Consider the following 20,474-nt stretch of genomic DNA (forward strand, 5'->3'; position numbering starts at 1 on the left):
CGGGCAGCAGGGGCGTGGCTGGGAACCGGGCGTGGCCTGGGGGTGGGGGCGTGGCCTGGCCGTGGGGGCGGGCCCTCCGCGCAAGGAGCCGCCGACGTGGGGCGGGGCCGGGCGTGAGGGCGGTTGGGCGGGGGGGGGACCGGGGACGGCGGGTAACGTGGGGGCGGGGCTGACGCAGGGGTGGGGTTGCCGTTGCGGGGCGGGGCGGCGCAGGCGCTGTGCGCGGCACTCAGCGGTTTTCCCTCCCCCAACGGCGCGCCAGCTGTGGCCGGCGCAGAGTAGTGCTCGGGCCGGGCGTCGCCTCCCGCCTCCCGCCTCCCGCCGCCCGCGTCGCCCTCGCCGCCGTTGGGCCGCGCCGCGCCGCCATGTCGGGCCCCGGACCGCGGGAGCCGCCGCCGGAGGCAGGCGCGGCAGGCGGCGAGGCGGGCGTCGAGGGCGCGGGCGGCGGGGACGCGGCGCTGGGCGAGCCGGGGCTGAGCTTCACGACCACCGACCTGAGCCTGGTGGAGATGACGGAGGTGGAGTACACGCAGCTGCAGCACATCCTCTACTCGCACATGGAGGCGGCGGCTGACGGCGAGCTCGAGACGCGCCTCAACTCGGCGCTGCTGGCGGCGGCGGGCCCGGGCGCAGGCGCGGGCGGCTTCGCGGCGGGCGGTCTGGGGGGCGCGGCGCCCGTGTACCCCGTGCTATGCCCGTCCGCGCTGGCGGCCGACGCGCCCTGCCTGAGCCACATCGACTTCCAGGAGCTGCGCATGATGCTGCTGAGCGAGGCGGGCGCGGCGGAGAAGACGTCTGGCAGCGGGGACGGAGCGAGGGCCCGGGCCGACGGCGCCGCCAAGGAGGGCGCGGGCGCGGCTGGACCCGAGGGCGCACCCGAGGCCCGGGCCAAGCCGGCCGTGCGCGTCCGCCTGGAGGACCGCTTCAACAGCATCCCCGCCGAGCCGCCGCCCGCGCCGCGCGGCCCCGAGCCCCCCGAGCCGGGCGTGGCGCTCAACAAGTGCGTGCCCGGCGGCCGGGGGCTGGCGGGGCCCGGGTGGAAGCCGGGGCGGAGGCAAAGGGGGCCCTCGCTGTGCACGCCCCCAGCCTGCCCTCCCGGTGGCACAGGGCGCGGACCTCACCGGGTCTGGGGCCGCCCCGAAAGGCTGTGTGCGCTGTGCGGGCCCCGGGGAGCAGGTACTTCCAGGAACTAAACACCCCCGCCTCAGTGGCCCCGCCTGGAGAGTGGGGCCGAGCGCGCAGAATTCCTGGGAACCGTGTGCTCTGGATGGCACTCTTAGATGTCAGGGAAGCCTAGGAAGGGCCGACCGGGGTTTGCAGGCTTTGAGCTCTAAAATGAGGCTCTAGCATGCAGCCGCCCCCCCTTGGTGACCCTCAGGGATGGCTGCGGAAGGGGCTGAGTCCGCAGTTTTCTGCTCATCCCAGCCTGTAGTTGGCCATCGTGGTCGGACTGGAGGATGGCAAAGTGAGGTTGGTGTCAGGGTGTGATGAGAGCAGGGAGGTGGCGCAGTTTTGCTTTTCCTCCCTAGGAAGGGGAGGACTTCCACAGCAGCGCTAGTTGCTAATTGTTGTGTAGAGATTTCCAGGATGAGAGTTGAGTTGCTGTCTGGAAAAACTGGCCAGAGCCATGAGAGTGGGATGGTGGATGCTTGTCTGCTACGTATTCCTAACACTTCTGGGCTTTCTTTTGTCTTGGCAGTTTGGTAGCTCTTATTCGACATCCATCTGAATTAATGAATGTTCCTCTTCATCAGCAACAAAACAAATGTACAACATTAGTGAAAAATAAAACTGCTGCTACAACTACTGCTTTGCAATTTACATACCCACTGTTTACTACAAATGCTTGCTCTACTAGTGGAAATTCTAATGTTTCACAGACACAGGTAGGGAACATGATTTTTGAAGCTTTGCTCTTTTGTATTAAATGGGTGAATTTTAACTTATTTTGCTTAGGTCCCAGGTATTTTTTTTCCCTTCAGTGAGCTTAATAACCTTTTAAGCTGGGCGCCGAGGCTCACACCTGTAATCCCAGCACTTTGGGAGGCCGAGGTGGGTGGGTCATTTGAGGTCAGGAGTGCAAGACCAGCCTGGCCAACATGGTGAAACCCCGTACGAAAATTAACCGGGCAGTAGTGGCGGACACCTGTAATCCCAGCTACTCAGGAGGCTGAGGCAGGAGAATCGCTTGAGCCTGGGAGGCGGAGGTTGTGGTGGGCTGACATTGCGCCACTGCACTCCAGTCTGGGCGACAGAGTGAGACCCTGTCTCAAAAAAAAAAAAAAAAAAAACTGTGAAAGTTGAGTATGTGGTATGGGAATATTTTAAAATCTTCAGTGCAACTAAAGTTCTTCAAATTACCTGTTAGTAGCTTTGATGTTTGTTAAGTGCGTTTTACTTGTGCAGTGAAGAGGAGATTAAGCCACATATTGATAAAATTCCTGTTGCTTCGTTTTTTTCCAGAGTTCTAGTAACTCATGTTCTATACTTGAAGCTGCCAAGCACCAGGATATTGGATTGCCTAGAGCATTTTCTTTCTGTTATCAGCAAGAAATTGAATCCACTAAACAGACGTTAGGTAGTAGGAACAAAGCTTTGCCTGAGCAAGTTTGGATTAAAGTGGGAGGTAAGCGATGAAGCAGCAGGTAGTGGGAGCTTTCTTCTGACAGAGCCCTGTGGCTGATGGCATTTGGGCCGTGGGGGGCAGGGGAGACAGATGGTTTGTACACATGTGAAACAGTCTTGGAGGTGTCTGTGTATCTCAGGGATCCGTCCATCCGCTTCCCCGTCTTCTCACGTTAAACATTATTCTGATTCTCAAACATAATTAATCTTAGTGTGAGAACGTTGAGTTTGAGGGCCTTTTCTTAACAGTAAAGTGATAGACTTACATAAATTTTCAGTTATTTTCAAGTTATTGAAAGTACTTTATAGTTTTTTATTTTCCTTATTTTATACTCCATGACTGAGGCAGTCATCTAACATCTGCCGAAAGCCTTTGGATAGGTGTTGCTAATAGGAGGACCTTGGGCTGCCAGGGAGAGGCCGTAGGTGATTCGGAAAGTTTGGAAATAAAGTCACTGCTGAAGGCACTGCTGTGCTAACCTGCATAGCCTCTTCCTCCCTGGGCAACAGTGATTTGTCAAGTGACCTGATAAAAAGAACACTCCTTACACTCAGCTTTCCAAGAGTTGGTGAAGACAGGACGGGATGAAGAGCTACCGCCCTCTCCCGTGTCAGTCACTCCTTTTCCTCCGTATGAAATTTTATGCCAAAGTATACGTTCACATTTGTAAGATACAAAGATGAGTATTAAAGCAGCCTCTGTGCTGACTACTCAGGTTAAGGAACAAAATGTCACCAAAACGACCGAATTCCTCTCTCTCCTGCTGAAAGCTTCATCATCTTTCTGAAATGTGTGCTTTGTGTGGCATACGTGTGCACGTGAGTGCACCTGCCAGTCACGTGCCTGCATTTATTTGATGGATACAGTTCCACGTATGCACACGTGGCATAGCCTGTTAGGCAGCAGAAGAGCTTGGACACTACTTCTTACTGCTTTGGGGAGGAGAGCCGCTTCTGAGGCGAGGGCACACACTTACGCTGCTTCGGTTTTGTTCTGAGCATTGCAGTAAAAATACTGTCATATTAGAATAATTGTTTTTTTTTCTTGTTCTTAGAATAATTGTATATAAAGAAAAGATTTTTGGGAGGAAATATGTCCAGGTGGTTTTTTTTTTTCCCCCATTCTGACCTTTAGAAAAAGTAAACAACTTCCTTGTTTTCTGTATTCATAGATAACAACTGTTGATTAAAAAGAGGGACTTTGGATGAGGTCATATTGGTTGCATAGCACTTAGAAGACGTATTTAATGTGATTGATTCTTGTTCAGTTTCATTGTATAAAATAGGCTTGGGCTTCATGAGGTTCCCTGCTGATGCTGAATAACTGCATTAGTACATCTCTTTGTGGTTCGGTTCTCTGTGCTGCTTACCCAATAATGTTTTTTTTTTTTTTTTTTTGAGACGGAGTCTCGCTCTTTCACCCAGGCTGGAGTGCAGTAGCGCGATCTCGGCTCACTGCAAGCTCCGCCTCCCGGGTTCACGCCATTCTGCCTCAGCCTCTCCGAGTAGCTGGGACTACAGGCGCCCGCCACCACGCCCGGCTAATTTTTTGTATTTTTAGTAGAGACGGAGTTTCACCGTGGTCTCGATCTCCTGACCTCGTGATCCGCCCGCCTCGGCCTCCCAAAGTGCTGGGATTACAAGCGTGAGCCACCGCGCCCGGCCAACCCAATAATGTTTATATCTTGGATTGAAAAGGCCAAAACTGTATTCAGCATTAATTGAGATAAGAATAAAATATTAAAAACCACTTTTTTCTTCTTTCGCAAAGAAGAAGCGCTATGCAAACAAGCACTGAAGAGGAGTCGGAGTAGAATGCGTCAGTTGGACACAAATGTAGAGCGAAGAGCCCTTGGAGAGATTCAGAATGTGGGTGAAGGTGCCACCGCCACACAAGGCACTTGGCAGCCCTCGGAGTCCTCACAGGCAAACCTGGGGGAGCAGGCCCAGTGTGGGCCCCAGGGAGGAAGGTCTCAGCGTAGGGAGAGGCATAACCGAATGGAAAGAGATAGAAGGTAATATGTGCGACTGCTTGTCAGGCTGGCTCATGTGATTACCTTAGTCATACGTGGTTATCACAGATAAATGATCCTTAGCCATTTCTGCGTTCAGAGGGAATAAAGGAAGTAGGAGCATCGTTAACTTTCCCAGATGGATCAAGGATCCCCCAGACTGTGTGCTCGCTGGCTCACTAGGAAGACTCCCGGGACTCAGCATGCAGTCACTCTCAGGCTGTGACTTACTATGGAGAAAGGATGCCAGGTGCGATCAGCAAAGGCGCATGGGGAGAAGGCAGGTGATGAGGTGCAAGCTTCTAAGAGCGTGCCCTGTGGAGTCAGGCAAGATGCCCCTCATGCCCCCAGCCATGTGGTCTGAAAACGTGGGTGAGGTGTTGCCAACCGGGAAAGCTCGCTAGAGACCAGGGGCATGTCACGTAGGCACTCCCTCCATGCATGCAACCACAGTCCAGTCTCCCAGAAGGAGAGCAGGTGTTCAGTGTCAACCATACTGTTTGCACACTGTAGGTTCTGGGGGCACTCTTAAGTCCCCGAATCTAGGTTCGCAGACTCCACTAAGGGCCAGCCCTGACTGCAGGCTTTTCTGAGGAGAGTGGTCAGCCTGTTATGGTAACTGCTGCTTACCAGCCAACTGAGTTCTGCAAGTTTTGCCTGGTTCTTTTTTTTTTTTTTTTTGAGACGGAGTCTTGCTCTGTCGCCCAGGCTGGAGTGCAGTGGCGCAATCTCTGCTCACTGGAAGCTCCGCCTCCCGGGTTCACGCCATTCTCCTGCCTCAGCCTGCCGAGTAGCTGGGACTACAGGCGCCCGCCACCACGCCTGGCTAATTTTTTTGTATTTTTTAGTAGAGACGGGGTTTCACCGTGTTAGGGTGGTCTCAATATCCTGACCTCGTGATCTGCCTGCCTTGGCCTCCCAAAGTATTGGGATTACAGGCGTGAGCCACTGTGCCTGGCATGGCAATTTCTTTTAAAGGGATCTATTCAAACTAGGGCAGGGTGCAGTGGCTCATGGCTGTGGGCCGAGGTGGGAGGATTGCTTGAGCCCGGGAGTTTGAAACCAGCCTGGGCAACATAACAAGTCCCCGTCTCTAAAGAAAAACCAACAATACTAGTGGTGGTGGTGCACACCTGTTGCCCCAGCTGCTTGGGAGGCTGAGGTGTGGGAGGATCGCTTGAGCTTGGGAGGTCAGCACTGTAATCAGCTGTGATCATGCCACTGCACTCCATCCTGGGCCACAAAGGGAGACCCATCCCCCAAAGAAAGAAAATTAAAAAGCCAGCTAGTATCTTTTTATGATACTTCTATACACATAGACTAACTGAGGGCCTCAACCTACTGTGAATTATGAAGGGCATTTTGCTTGCTCCGACATTTATTTAATAGACATTTATTGAGTACCTGCTATGTGGAAAGCCCGACACCATATGTTGACAGTTTGAAAGTTTGACTTCTAGCTCTACTGCCTAGACTTGTGGTTAGAGTTCAATGAGCTGATGCGTAAAGAGTGTTCGGCTCAATGCCTGGAAGTCGAAAAGCACCTAGTAAATGCCAGCTGCTGTTTTACCGGCAAAGTCTCTGATTAAAGTTCTAAATACACAGGTGTGAAGATGAGTAACAAGGGCCATATTGAATAAGTTGCTCAGTATCTGCTTGTTTAGGACTTTGCATGTTACTGAATGTAATATGTAAAAGTTTAAGAAATAGTCTAATAAGACTCCAATTGTTTATCTCTACAAAGACCAAGTTTCAGAATATTAACAGAGTGTTGGGCCATGATCCTTTCTGAATCAGGGCCCCTTGGAGAAAGCTGTGCATGAGTTCCTGGTAGGGTATTTAGCCCATGAAGGGCAAGTAATATCAGTCTTGAATGAAAGAGTTATCTGCCCAGTTTGGACCCCTCAGTGGTCCGGATGGAAGAAGGTGTCAGACACAAAATGTTGCTTCCAGTTTCAGGGGCTTTGGAGCCATCCCTAATCTAAGGACTTGAACCTGGCCCGTGAGAAGTAAATAGGGAAAGCTTTCGGGAGCGTGTGGGTCATGGACCCGCCAAGGGCACCCAAGGATGCTCTGGCCTCCCGAAGGCAGTAGCTGCCTCTGTAGACAAGGCTGTGGCAAAGCCGTGGGGCTTCCTGTGGTGACGGGCGCTTCCGTAGCACTCAGTGGCCAGGCTTCACAAGCTCTGGTTCCCTCAAGTGCTACCGTGAGACACTTCCTTTTACATGTTTGTTTTGCTCCGGCCTCTCTTGGTGATGACTTTGGGTTTTGACTGTAGGCGCAGAATCCGCATTTGCTGTGATGAGTTGAATCTCTTAGTGCCGTTCTGCAATGCTGAGACTGACAAGGCCACAACTCTGCAGTGGACCACAGCATTCCTGAAATACATCCAGGAAAGACATGGAGATTCTCTTAAAAAGGTTGGTGGTAGGCCAGGTAGATTTTCAGAATTTTACAAATTTTACTTATCAATGTCCCTCTTTTTTCCTAAGGATAACTCAAACTATCCTTTGTTTCCTGGAATCTAACATCAAATACTAAGTCCAGTATGAACAAAGCTCTGCTCATTAATGATATAACTTGTCATTTATTAAAGTAATAGTCACAGCCTACATGTGTTACACTCAGTGTATAAATGACTGTGAAGAGGCAATTGTCAGATAGCAAATTGGGCACCTGCTCTGTACGGTATATTGCACTGGGGCTGACGGTGTGTAGGACATGATTTTTGCCCTCAGAAAAACTTGTGAAAGGGATAAAAGCAAGAATAGAAAAAACAAAAAACTGGCCAGGCACAGTGGTTCACGTCTGTAATCCCAGCACTTTGGGAGGCTGAAGTGGGAGGATCTCTTGAGCCCAGGAGTTTGAGACCAGCCTGGGCAACATGGCAAGACCCCATCTCTACTAAAAAGTACAAAAATTAGCCTGGTGTGGTGGTGTATGCCTGTAGTCCCAGCTACTCAGGGTGGGGGCTGAGAGGGAGGACCAGTTGAGCCAGGGAGGTCGAGGCTGCAGTGAGCTGAGATCATACCACTGCACTCCAGCCTGGGCAACAGGGCAAGACCCTGCCCCACCCCCACCCACTCCAAAAAAGAAAGAGAAACAAAAATGCAGGTAAGTGTCAAATATAGTCTGATCTGGACTTCAGATACACCCAGCAGGTTAATAAGAAATATACTTCTGTGGACTGGGTGAATGTACTTCTGCCGACCGGGTGACCATGCTTCTGCGGACTAGGTGACTATACTTCTGTGGACTGGGTGAATATACTTCTGCGGACTCGGTGAATATACTTCTGCCGACCGGGTGACTGTGCTTCTGTGGACCGGGTGCGTATACTTCTGTGGACAGGGTGACTGTATTTCTGTGGACCGGGTGACTATACTTCTGTGTACTGGGTGCATATACTTCTGTGGACCGGGTGACTGTGCTTCTGTGGACCGGGTGCATATACTTCTGTGGACAGGGTGACTGTATTTCTGTGGACCGGGTGACTATACTTCTGTGTACTGGGTGCATATACTTCTGTGGACCGGGTGACTGTGCTTCTGTGGACCGGGTGCATATACTTCTGTGGACCGGGTGACTGTACTTCTGTGGACCGGGTGACTGTGCTTCTGTGGACCGGGTGACTGTACTTCTGTGGACCGGGTGACTGTGCTTCTGTGGACCGGGTGCATATACTTCTGTGGACTGGGTGACTGTACTTCTGTGGACCGGGTGACTGTGCTTCTGTGGACCGGGTGCATATACTTCTGTGGACAGGGTGACTGTACTTCTGTGGACTGGGTGACTAGGGAGGAGCTGGCATGTTAGCGCCAGCATATCCAGTCCCTCAGGACAGCCACCCTGCCGTGATCCTGTCTGTGTGGTCGTGGCAGTGGCCTGCAGCAAGCCATCGTGGTTGGCTGAAACCAGACTTATGGTTTGAATGCGGGAGTTCAGTCAGCCCCTCAGTGGCCCAAAAGGAAGAAGGTGTCAAGTCACAGGGCTGGTTCTGGGCCCTGCCTTGGGGGGACCCGAGTTCCAGGGTCCTGGGCCCTGCCTTTGGGGGACCCGAGTTCCAGGTCCTGGCCTCAGCGTTGCAGTGGCCAGGGTCAGTGGCTCTTTGGCCCTCTAGGAGTGAGCAGACCTTAGTGAAATAGATCCACAGGGTCCTGACTTTGTACCTGGTCCAAGCTGTGGGAGAATTGCTGCTGGTGACCCAGGCAGGAGTCTGACTAGAGAACAAGCTGAGGTTGCTGCAACAAACAAGGACCTCTTTCAAAAAGGGCTCCCAGGCCTGGCGCAGTGACTCATGCCTGTGATCCCAGCACTCTGGGAGGCTGAGGCGCGTGGATCATTTGAGGCCAGGAGTTCGAGACCAGATTGGCCAACATGATGAGACCCCGTCTCTACTAACAATACAAAAATTAGCCAGGCGTGATGGCGCCTGTAGTCCCAGCTACTCAGGAGGCTGAGGCAGGAGAATTGTTGAACCCAGGAGGCAGAGGTTGCAGTGAACCAAGATAGCGCCACTGCACTCCAGCCTGGGTGACAGAGCGAGACTCCATCTCAAAAGAAGGGCTCCTGTGTCTACGTCGTGGGGCTAGAGAGAGGTGCCCTGCAGCTGGGCTGTGTTGAGTGAGAGCTCTTCTCTTGAGCGCCAGGCAATAGTTTATCTTGTCTCTGTCCGTTTTCTATGTCCACATGACCTTTACATCTTGTGAGTTGCATAATTTAAGTTCTTTGTTTACATTATACGTTTAATTGCGTTCTATAGCGATACTATGTTAAATGTGTTCTGATGGGATCATTTGTGGTTATTTACAATGCAGTTACTCTTGAAGATTATTGTTAGAGGTAGACTGTTGATTTGTTTTGATAAAATAAAGCTTTTGTGTTGTAAAAAATGCTTTAATGTTTTGGCTTTGTTTATCTATTAGTAAATCATGATTGATCTGATTTACTCAAATAAGATGAAGGCATTTATAATTTTTGAAATTAAAAAATGTTAATTGTATGTATAGTCAAAGATTAAGTAGACCAAATGTTTATGGATATGATACTTTACATACATTATGTTTGCTGAATATTTCTGAAATGTAATTACATTGAATCTGATTACTTCTGGGTCACATTATTAGACCCAGCAAGAAATAGGCTGAGGTCAAGTCAGTTCACAATTTTTTCAGGGAATTAGAACATAAAAAAGCCGAAACACATGGGTTCTTAATTGTTTCTTTAGTGACTTCCCCCTTTTACTTGCATGCATATTTTTGTCCTTAAAGACGCAATACATGAGAGTTTTAAGTGATTTCTCTACATAATTTTGGTACACATTTCACTCAGCAGGTCTTTTCCAGTGTGACCAGGCACTGCTGAAGGTGCTGGGGTACCCTGTGCAAGACAGAGGCATGTCTGGCACGGAGGGAGGTGGGGGACGAGTAAACGTGAAGACAGCGGGAGCAGGGCCTTGCGGGTAGAGGATGCTGCTGTGAGCTGGCCTGACTGCGGGGGCTGCTTTGGATTGGGTAGTCGAGGGAGGCGCCCAACCAAGGCCCAATGATGACAGGGAGCTGGCAGCCGGGACCTGGGGGCTGCAGGATCTGAGGAGTGCCTGCCTGCCAGCCAGCATTGCTGGGCAGGGCCCCTGGGCAGGCTGGGGACTGGTGGACCGCTAGTCCTGAGGGTTGGGGGCCTTGGCAGTCTTTGGGCAGTGGGTGACGTGACCTGACCCATATCACCCCACTGCTGGGGGTCACCAGACGCTAGGGAGTAGGAGTTGAGCCGGCGTGAGAGTGGAAATCAGGAGTGTGCAGTAGCTGGGAGATGTGGCTGGCCGGGCGATGGCTGCCAGGGGGCGGCGCTGGGGAGAAAGAAAGGCACGAGGCTTCTTGTGTTTGTGGCGGTACCAGTTGGGGGGTGTGATGGGAAAAAGGCGTCAGGGTTTGGCCTCAGTGGCTGGGTGGATGGGGCTAAAGAGGGAAGACTCAGAGAAGCAGGATCTCGGCATTCTGGGGGCATCAGGTGGAGACATCAGGAGGCAGGGGATAGACAAGTATGAGGTGAGGGCAGGGCGGCGTCAACCATCAGTGATTCACTTCCTGTTTGTTTTCTTTTTTTTTTGTTTTTGAGACAGAGTGTCACTCTGTCACCCAGACTGGAGTGGCCTCCCAAGTAGCTGGGACTACAGGTGCCTGCCACCACGCCCGGCTAATTTTTTGTATTTTTTAGTAGAGATGGGGTTTCACCGTGTTAGCCAGGATGGTCTCGATCTCCTGACCTCGTGATCCGCCCACCTCGGCCTCCCAAAGTGCTGGGATTACAGGCGTGAGCCACCGCGCCCAGCCTCCTGTTCGTTTTCTAGTGAACATAGGAATTACAGTGAACACCTATACACCCATGCTTCAATCTCAGCAATGAACATTTACCGTATTTACTTGTACACACGCACAATTTCAAAGACAATTATAGACGCGAACCTTCATCTCTAAATATTTCTACATAAATCTCCGAAAGACGGGCCTTCCACAGAATCCCAGTGCCATGATCATGCCTCACCAAGGTGATGACAAGTCTTTTTCATATCCTCTAATGCACAGACTATTCAGATTTGCCCAAAATGTTCTTTTATTGCCACCATACCTAATTTTTTTATTTTAATGTTTATTTTATTTTGTTTTATTTTTTTGAGACAGGGTCTCACTGTCTTCCAGGCTGGAGTGCAGTAGCATGATTATGGCTCACTGCAGCCTCTGCCTCCTGGGCTCAAGCAATCCTCTTGCCTCAGCCTCCTAAGTAGCTAGGACTACAGATGTGTGCCATCATGCCCAGCTAATTTTATTTTTGTAGGGATGGGGTTTTGCCGTGTTTCACAGGCTGGTGTCATACTTTGGGGCTCAAGTGATCCTCCTGCCTCAGCCTCCCAAAGTGCTGGGATTACAAGCATGAGCCACCGTGCCTGACCACTTTTTAAAATTTTTATAGCAAAAGGGTCTTGCTGTGTTGCCCAGGCTGGCCTCCCAAAGTGCTGGGATTATAGGCATGAGCCACCACACCAGCCAAAATGTTCTAAAAATGACTTTCATAGCTGTTTTTTTTCCATAGTCCAGCACCCAGCCATGGATTATACACTGCATTTGATGACAGTTTTCAAGCTCTTTAAGCTACAAGAATCCCACCCACAGTTATTAACTATGGCATTGAGGCTTGGAAGAGATGAGGCCGGTTGTCTAGAGAATGCCCCACATTCTGGGTTTAGATGGCTCTATTTACTTTTGGTAATTTTAAATTTTGGTGTCATATCAAACTTACAGAACAATTGCCAAGAACAGTACAAAGAGCTCTTTGTAGGCCTGTCCGGGTTTCTCCATTCTCCCTGCCAGTTCCAGTTGCTCTCCAGGTATCTTTGGGATCCATTTGATAGTAAGCTGCAGACACCATGCTTCTTTATACTTAAATATTTCTGTGGTTTTTTTTTTGAGACGGAGTCTTGCTCTGTCGCCCGGGCTGAAGTGTAGTGGTGCCATCTCAGCTCACTGCAACCTCTGCCTCCCAGGTTAAGCAATTCTGCCCCAGCCTCTCGAGTAGCTAGGACTACAGGCATGGCCCACCACACCCGGCTAATTTTTGTATTTTTAGTAGAGACTGGGTTTCACCATGTTGGCCAGGCTGGTCTCAAACTCTTGACCTCAAGTGATCCCGCCTACCTCAGCCTCCCAAAGTGCTGGGATTACCATTGAGCCACCATGCCCAGCTGATTTTTGTATTTAATAGAGACAGGGTTTCACCATGTTGGCCAGGCTGATCTCGAACTCCTGACCTCGTGATCCGCCTGTCTCAGCCTCCCAAAGTGCTGGGATTACAGGCATGAGCCACCACACCCGGCCCAGTGTTTACTTTTTTTGTTTGAGACGGAGTCTCGCTCTTGTCACCCAGTCTGCAGTGCAGTGGCGTGATCCCGGCTCACTGCACCCTCCGCCTGCTGGGTTCAAGCGATTCTTCTGCCTCAGCCTCCCGAGTAGCTGGGATTACAAATGTGTGCCACCATGCCCGGCTAATTTTTGTATTTTTAGTAGAGACAGTGTTTTGCCATGTTGGCCAGGCTGGTCTCGACCTCCTGACCTCAGGTGATCCGCCCGCCTTGGCCTCCCAAAGTGCTGGGATTACAGGCTTGAGCCACCGTGCCCGGCCCCTTTGTTTACTTTTTAATACCACAACGATGAAAATCAGGACATTTAGCATTGGTGCAAGACCGTTATTCACATTTTGCCTGCTGTCTCAATAGTGCCCACTACAACTTTTTCCCCAGTCGGGATGGCGTCTGGGCGCTGGTTGTGTTTAGTTGTTGTGAGACGCCCCTGCACGCTGGGGGCCCTGAAGGTGCCAGCCACACCTGGGGCCTCCTTTGTGGTGTCTGTCCCTCCCTTCTTCACACCAGCAGGTGGCTGAGTCCCACTTCGTGTCTCCCTGCCATCTGCATCAGGCCCCGGTGTCGCTGTCCCTCACGTGCTGTCTGGCGTCAGGCCCTGCTGCAGACTCGGACTGGCCTGTCCCTTTTACTTTCCTGCGGACACGCTGTGACTTCTCCCATGATCCTTCTGTGAGAACTCCCTGGACCTCGTGTCCTGTACTGGCAACCGCCCATTTCTCCGCTCTCCTTGGCTGCCCGGCTCCCCGGTGCTTGTCTGTACCTCCTGAGCCACTTCATCCTCTCTTGGCTCCATTCCCAGCAGCCTGTGACCATGGCCTCCCATGCTGTTTAGTCACACCATCATGCCCAGCTAATTTTTGTAGTTTTAGTAGAGATGGGGTTTTGCCATATTGGCCAGGCTGGTCTCGAACTCCTGACCTCAGGTGATCCGCCTGCCTCTGCCTCCCACAGTGCGGCCTCCCACAGTGCTGGGATTACCAATGTGAGCCACCGCGCCTGGCCTACATACGGATTTTCATTCTGTTTTTGAACATGGCCACTGGAGGGCCTCTCGGCTGCAGAGCAAGCGTTTGTAGCTTGTTTGTGGCAGAATGAGCCGAACGCTGTGTTGTGACCTGTTTTAAAAATAAAGCATCTTGAAAAAGAAAAGCCATTCTCTTTGTCCTAATGAGTTTATGCCTCCTTACCTCTGGCCGCCTGAGCTCCTTGAGCTCCTTGGTCCGCTGTACCCATCTGGCCTGGGCCGTGCTGGAGTCTTTCTGGGGCTCAGTCATTCACTTTGTTGGTTTTTTGTGTGGGGTCAGTGGTAGTGCTTTTTCCATCGTAATTTGCTTTTATCTTTATTATCCAAAAACCTTATTTCTATTATTTCCTTCTTGAAGTTTTATTTTTTTCTGGTATCTTGGGTTGGAAGTTTATTTTGTCTATGTTGTTTTCTAATCAATGCATTATAGTAAATTTGTCCTGGTGTGCTTTTGAAACATTTCACAGGTTAGGACACAATGCTTTCATTGTTTCTCAGTTCTAAGTAGCTTGTAATTTTTTTTTTTTTTTTCGAGATGGAGTTTCACTCTTGTTGCCCAGGCTGCTGTGCAATGGCGCGATCTTGGCCCACTACAGCGTCTGCCTCCTGGGTTCAAGCAATTCTCCTGCCTCAGCCTCCCGACTAGCTGGGATTACAAGCATGCGCCACCACCCCGGCTAATTTTGTATTTTTATTAGAGACAGGGTTTCTCCATGTTGGTGAGGCTGGTCTCGAACTCCTGACCTCAGGTGATCCACCCACCTCGGCCTCCCAAAGTGCTGGGATTACAGGCGTGAGCCACCGCACCTGGCCTCTTTCTTCCTCTTAATAACTCCCTGGTATATTTTCCTGACATATAGTTAGAGCTGTTTATTTTTTCTTACTAAGAATTTTTTTTTAAATTGTTGGTATTTTTCTTTTTCTTTCTCTCTTTTTTTTTTTTTTTTCAGCGAGGGGCTCTCATTCTGTCACCCAGGCTGGAGTGCGGTGCAACCACAGCTTATTGCAGCCTCGTCCTCTGGGGCTTAGGTGATCCCCCTGCCTCAGCCTCCCGAGTAGCTAGGACTGTAGGCGCCCCTCACCACCACGCCTGTCTTATTGTTATTCTTCTCATATTCACAAATCTAATATGAGTATCTGCTTTGGTACATTGTCATCTCAATATGTTTTGATGTTATAAAAATTCCTTTAAAGCTCAACTATTTCACATATGTTCTGTTGCAAATAGACGCAGATTGAAGTGCGATGCCATCAGTACCATGTGTTTGGCCTGGGCTCAGCTGAGGAGGACTAAAGGGATCTGCCCTTCTCTTTCACAGCTGCCCCAACTCCCAGGAGACGGGTTGTGGGCGGGCCCTGCAAGGTCCAGATGGAACCACAACTTAACCCTGCCTCTGCTCAACTGTTCATAGTGAAGGCGGACGCCGGGACTAGCCTCATCACTGTGTGAAAATAGTTTAGAAGATCTCGCGAGTGCCTGGTTATGTCGTCTGAGGATGATTATTTTCTTCCTTCCTTCCTTTTTTTTTTTTTTTTTTTTGAAATTATCTTCTTTTAAATTTAGATGGATAATTAAGAACGCTTCCAATTTAAGGTTCTAAGCACAAACTCTAGATACGTCATGTATGGACTTGCTTCCTGAAGATGAAATCAGCAGTTGATGGAAAGAATCCACAACAGGCCTACAGAACAGCAAATCACAAATGGTTGTCTCCATGAAGCCAGGAGCTTTGCATTTGAAATTTCTATCTGGGCTCATTTCCAGCTGTTCAGGATTCGGATTCCTGAAGGCTTCCTCAGCATTTAACTCATTCTTTGTTGGCTGAAGGCACTGGGACTGTTTCTCCACACGCAAACTGATCTTTGTCATAAATCACTTTTATAATGAGAGAGCAGCTAGGACACATTGCCACGCCTTCCCCATTCTCCAGCTCTTCCTTGGTGATGGAGAAGTTATCTCCACATGGGCAGGGAATACGTCTCCGAATCCTCGTCATATTGAAAGTCCTCGATTTCCACCTCGTCGTGAAATACTGCCATGGTCAGCGGGGGTCGCTGAAGGGGTGACGACCCGGCAGTCCAAGACCAGCTCCGAGCGTCTAACTTCGCCAGAGCCGGCCCAGGCTCTGACTTTCATTTAATTATCCTAAAAGGTGAATTCTGTCTTGCCAAATAGGCAAGTGTTTTTTATATGTAGGCTTTAGGTGTCAGAATATAGGAAATTATCAAAATGTGGGGTCATCTTAAATTGCATCCTAAAACCTTTTAAAATTTGAGAAGAAGCCGAGTATCATAGCTCACGCCTGTAATCCCAGCACTTTGGGAGGCCGAGGTGGGTGGATCACCTGAGGTCAGGAGTTCGAGACCAGCCTAGCCAACATGATGAAACCCCGTCTCTACTAAAAATACAAAAATTAGCCAGGCGTTGTGGCACATGCCTGTAATCCCAGCTACTCAGGAGGCTGAGGTGGGAGAATCACTTGAACCCAGGAGGCAAAGGTTGCAGTGAGCCGATATCGTGCCATTGCACCCCAGTCTGGGCGACAAGAGTGAAACTCCATCTCAAAAAAAAAAAAAAATTGGGAAGAAAATGAGTATATTTATATGCAGGTGTAGATTCTGAGTGTGCATAGTAGTTGGAAATGGCAGCTTGCTTGGTTGGAAAGTTGCTTAAAAGTGGATGGGTGGAATGTTACAGCCACTTCAGATGATTCGGAAGTTAAATCCTTGGTGCTTATGTCCTCCTGGACTTGAATTAACTATAAACTTAACTACAACTCAGCAACAAAAAGACTACACAGACTGGGAACCGTGGCTCCCACCTGTAATCCCAGCACTTTGGGAGGCTGAGGTGGGTGGATCACCTGTGGTCAGGAGTTTGAGACCAGCCTGGCCAACATGGTGAAACCCCGTCTCTACTAAAAATTAGCCGGGCGTTGTGGGGGGCGCCTGTAATCCCAGCTATTCAGGAGGCTGAGGCAGGAGAATTGCTTGAACCCTGGGAGGCAGAGGTTGCAGTGAGCCGAGATCATGCCGTTACACTCCAGCCTGGGTGACAGAGTGAGACTCGGTCTCAAAAAAAAAAAAAACAGAAAAGAAAAATGTTAAAAGCCAGGCGTGATGGTGCGCACCTGTAGTCCCAGCTACTTGGGAGGCTGAGCCTGCAGTGAGCCGTGGATGTGCCACTGCATTCCAGCCTGAGAGAGCAAGACCCTGTCCAAGAAAAAGACAACACAACTCAAAAATGGGCAAAGGACTTGAATAGACATTTCTCCAGAGAAGATACACAGATGGCCAATAAGCCCATGAAAAATGCGCCAAGCTGTTAGTCATTAGGGAAATACAAATCAAGACCCAACGAGATACTACTTCACACATACTAGGATGGCTATTTAAAAAAAAAAAAAAAAACCGACAAACAGAAAATAGCAAGTGTTGGCAAGGATGTGGGGAAATGAGAATCCCTGTGCATTGCCGCTGGGGGTGTGAAATGGTGCAGCCACTGTGGAAAACAGTATGACAGCTCCTCAGAAGGTTAAACAGAATCACCAGAGAAGCATAAACCCCAAAGAGGTGAAACAGGGACCCAAATGGATGCTTTTCTGTGAATATTCATGGCAGCACCTTTCACAGTGGCCAAAAGGTGGAAACAACTCGTGTGCTCCAACAGATGAATGAATAAACAAATGTGTTACAAGCACACAACAGAACCTTATGCAGCCATGAAAAGGAGTGAAATTCCGACACAGGCTACCGCGTGGATGGCCCTTGAGGACATTATGCTGAGTGAAATAAGCCAGTCACAACAGGGCACGCCCTGCAGGATTCCGTGAATGAGGCACCTAGAGCCGTCAGATTCATAGAGACAGAAAGTGGACTGGTACGTGCCGGGGGCTGGGGCCGGAGCGGGTGTGGAGTTAGTGTTTAATGGGTACGGAGTTTCTGTCTAGGGTGATGAAAAGGTGGTGGTGGTGGCTGCACAGCACTGTGAATGGACTTCACGCTGCTCCACTGTACGCTTACACATGCTTAAAAGGCAAATTTTGTTCTATATTTTAATACCACAATAAAAAATATATAAACCTGGATTTAATCGTGTAGAATGCTATGTTTTAAAACAAACTTACGGAAATTTTCAAATGTGCACAAAAAATGAACTCCCAGGTCCCTCTAATTCGGTTTCAGGCATCAGCTTGTTTCACCTATACTCTCACCCTCCCACCCCCACTGAATTATTTTAAAACAATTCCAGACACCATTTCATTCATAAATACATCTTCAGAAAGAAAAAGCCTGTTTAAAAACACAGGCGCATTATCAGTCTCCTTCCTGAATGCCTTCAGTCCTTTTTACCCACCTGTGAGTCTCCTTCCCGAATCTGAGCAGAAGCTCCCGTGAGCCCACAGGTGTCTGTAGTCAGCTCATTTGAATCAGGATCCAAACATCGCATTTGGTTGATAGTTCTTAAATATATCTTAACCCGTAATAGTTCCCCCTTCCTTTCTTTCTCACCGTTCATTTGTTGAAAAGGGAATGATTTGTCATGTAGACGTTTCCACATTCTGCCCGTGGTGGTTGGCGCCTGTCATCGGGCCGTCACCTGTGCCTCTCTCTTCGTCTCGGTCTCTCCTTTGGGAGGTTGAGACTGACCCCACCATTATAATGGAGGCCTTTTGTAAAAGACAGGTGGTGTGACAGGAGCAAGCTCACCCCACCCCCACCCTGCTGGCAGGGTCTCCCCAAGGACAGAGCCGTCTCAGCGAGCAGCACCTCCACCGTGCTGGCCTTGGAACCCTGAGTGGGTGGCAGTGCAGAGGGCAAGGGAGTCGCCCTGGGATGGGGGTAGATACCTCTGACTTGCTAATGGTTGAAACTTTTTAAAAATTTATTTTTTTGAGACAGAGTTTCACTCTTGTTGCCCAGGCTGGAGTGCAATGGCTCGATCTCGGCTCACCACAACCTCCGCCTCCCGGGTTCAAGGGATTCTCCTGCCTCAGCCTCCCTAGTAGCTGGGATTATAGGCATGTGCCACCACGCCTGGCTAATTTTGTATTTTTTTTATTTTTTATTTTATTATTATTATACTTTAAGTTTTAGGGTACATGACGGGGTTTCTCCATGCTGATCAGGCTGGTCTCAAACTCCCAACCTCAGGTGATCCGTCTGCCTCGGCCTCCCAAAGTGCTGGGATTACAGGCATGAGCCACCGCACCCGGCCTAATGGTTGAAACTTTTTAAAAATTTATTTTTTTTGAGACGGAGTTTCACTCTTGTTGCCCAGGCTGGAGTGCAATGGCATGATTTCGGCTCACTGCAACCTCCACCTCCCAGGCTCAAGAGATTCTCCTGCCTCAGCCTCCCAAGTAGCTGGGTTCACAGATGCTTGCCACCATGCCCAGCTAATTTTTGTATTTTTTAGTAAAGACGGGGTTTCACCATGTTGATCAGGCTGGTCTTGAACTCCTGACCTCAGGTGATCCACCCACCTCGGCCTCCCAAAGTGCCGGGATTATAGGCATGAGCCACCGCACCCAGCCTGAAATGTTTAATATATACGCTCTACCTTCTCTCAAATGCTGGGTTTACAGGTTTATTAGCTAGGGCCTGTTAATGGTTGAAACATTCATGTCATGTATATTTTACCACAATAAAATCAATACAATGTGGCCAGACATTCTGAGTATTGGAAAAACTAAGTAAAAGTACGTGTACAGTGTAACTGCTATTTGAAAAAAAAAGTTCAAATCTGTTTATTACATAAATCCCCTTGTGAGGTATGACACAAGTTTGTGAATGATGCCTTAAAACAGCGTATTTTAAAGTCATTTACTTAGCTCTTAATTTTAACCTTTTGCACTTTGGAAGATAGCAGTTTTCATGTCAATTAATTCAGTACATTAACCATCACTTCTTAACTTTAGGAATTTGAGAGTGTGTTTTGCGGTAAAACTGGCCGAAGGCTAAAGCTGACCAGACCGGACTCCTTGGTGACCTGTCCTGCACAGGGCAGTCTACAGAGTAGCCCCTCGATGGAGATCAAGTGATCGGACTGCACAGGAATCCTTTGGGAGTGAACAGCCATTCCTTCGTGATCTATGCACGTTTTCTGCAACCCTGGAACTCTGCTCGGATGGCCTGACTCAAACAGGGCGTGACTCAAGCTGACGGGACTCCGGTAGGGACTTCGAGAGCACACTTTGTAAAAATATTTATCTAGAACCAAATGCTTATCCATGATTGTCCTCTTAGACCATTTGGGGATGAAGCCATCTTAATAATTAGCAATAATTAGTAAGCATTTTCTCAATGCTCTGATTCCATCATGTTTTCTTAACATGATGATAACTTAAAAAATTGACATCCTTTGTACTTTCTTTAATCTTAAAAAGTACGCTGCTTTTTATTTATTTACATTTTAAATATGCCCCTTTAGCAATTGGAACAAGTTAAATTGTTAACTAAAAACAGTTTGGAAATTTTATTTCATTTGTTATATCACACCCCCTTGTAATGATTCTGAGTCACGTGGTGCTATACTGCAACATGCAGGACCATTTTAAACCTTTGTGCTAAAAATTTTCCAGATACTTGCTTTAAAGCTACTTTCGTCCACAAATGAAATATTGTCACAGTAGATGCTTAAATGCCCACATTTTCATACCAAGAGTCATTACTTCATGTGTAATAAACTGTGGTGTTTGGAATTGAGTTTTTAAATGAGTGGCTTTATTTATCACCACAGGTAATAGCAATAGACGTTAGTGCAATACAAAGTCGCCCTCAATAAATACTGTTAATTGGAGATGTGAGTTTGTACACAAAACATCAGACTAGACTTTTGTATGGGAGAGAATTTACTGTACATTAAATTCTTTATTTTTTGTTACTCTGTAGCCAG

General features: G+C 49.1%; 1 protein-coding gene and 1 pseudogene across 5 annotated transcripts; one reads left to right on the plus strand and one right to left on the minus strand.

Annotated features, from left to right (window-relative positions):
• Nucleotides 1–226: 226 nt before the first annotated feature.
• On the plus strand, nt 227–20,462 carry TCFL5 (transcription factor like 5). Of its 5 annotated transcripts, none has more exons than XM_055265426.2 (6): nt 227–1,000; nt 1,700–1,886; nt 2,464–2,626; nt 4,397–4,640; nt 6,916–7,057; nt 19,498–20,462. In XM_055265426.2, exons 1-6 carry the CDS (start codon nt 366–368, stop codon nt 19,618–19,620), a joined length of 1,494 nt encoding a protein of 497 aa, XP_055121401.1. In that variant the 5' UTR covers nt 227–365; the 3' UTR covers nt 19,621–20,462. The 5 variants fall into 5 exon arrangements, with proteins under 5 accessions (XP_055121401.1, XP_063490247.1, XP_063490246.1 ...); XM_063634177.1 differs by lacking the exon at nt 19,498–20,462 and adding an exon at nt 14,805–17,002 and having other exon boundaries at nt 237–1,000; XM_063634176.1 differs by lacking the exon at nt 19,498–20,462 and adding an exon at nt 14,896–17,002 and having other exon boundaries at nt 237–1,000.
• LOC129474279 (diphthamide biosynthesis protein 3-like) lies at nt 15,373–15,616 on the minus strand (annotated as a pseudogene).
• Nucleotides 20,463–20,474: the final 12 nt, after the last annotated feature.

Source organism: Symphalangus syndactylus, chromosome 24 (genome assembly GCF_028878055.3).
Source record: "Symphalangus syndactylus isolate Jambi chromosome 24, NHGRI_mSymSyn1-v2.1_pri, whole genome shotgun sequence".
Lineage (NCBI taxonomy): Eukaryota > Metazoa > Chordata > Mammalia > Primates > Hylobatidae > Symphalangus > Symphalangus syndactylus.

Bases quoted from the DNA above. Each gene is read 5' to 3' on its own strand.
- TCFL5 (XM_055265426.2), top strand. From the start codon at position 366: ATGTCGGGCCCCGGACCGCGGGAGCCGCCGCCGGAGGCAGGCGCGGCA. The intron at 1,887-2,463 runs GTAGGGAACATG...GTTTTTTTCCAG, and splicing joins CTAATGTTTCACAGACACAG to AGTTCTAGTAACTCATGTTC. The intron at 2,627-4,396 runs GTAAGCGATGAA...TCTTTCGCAAAG, and splicing joins AGTTTGGATTAAAGTGGGAG to AAGAAGCGCTATGCAAACAA.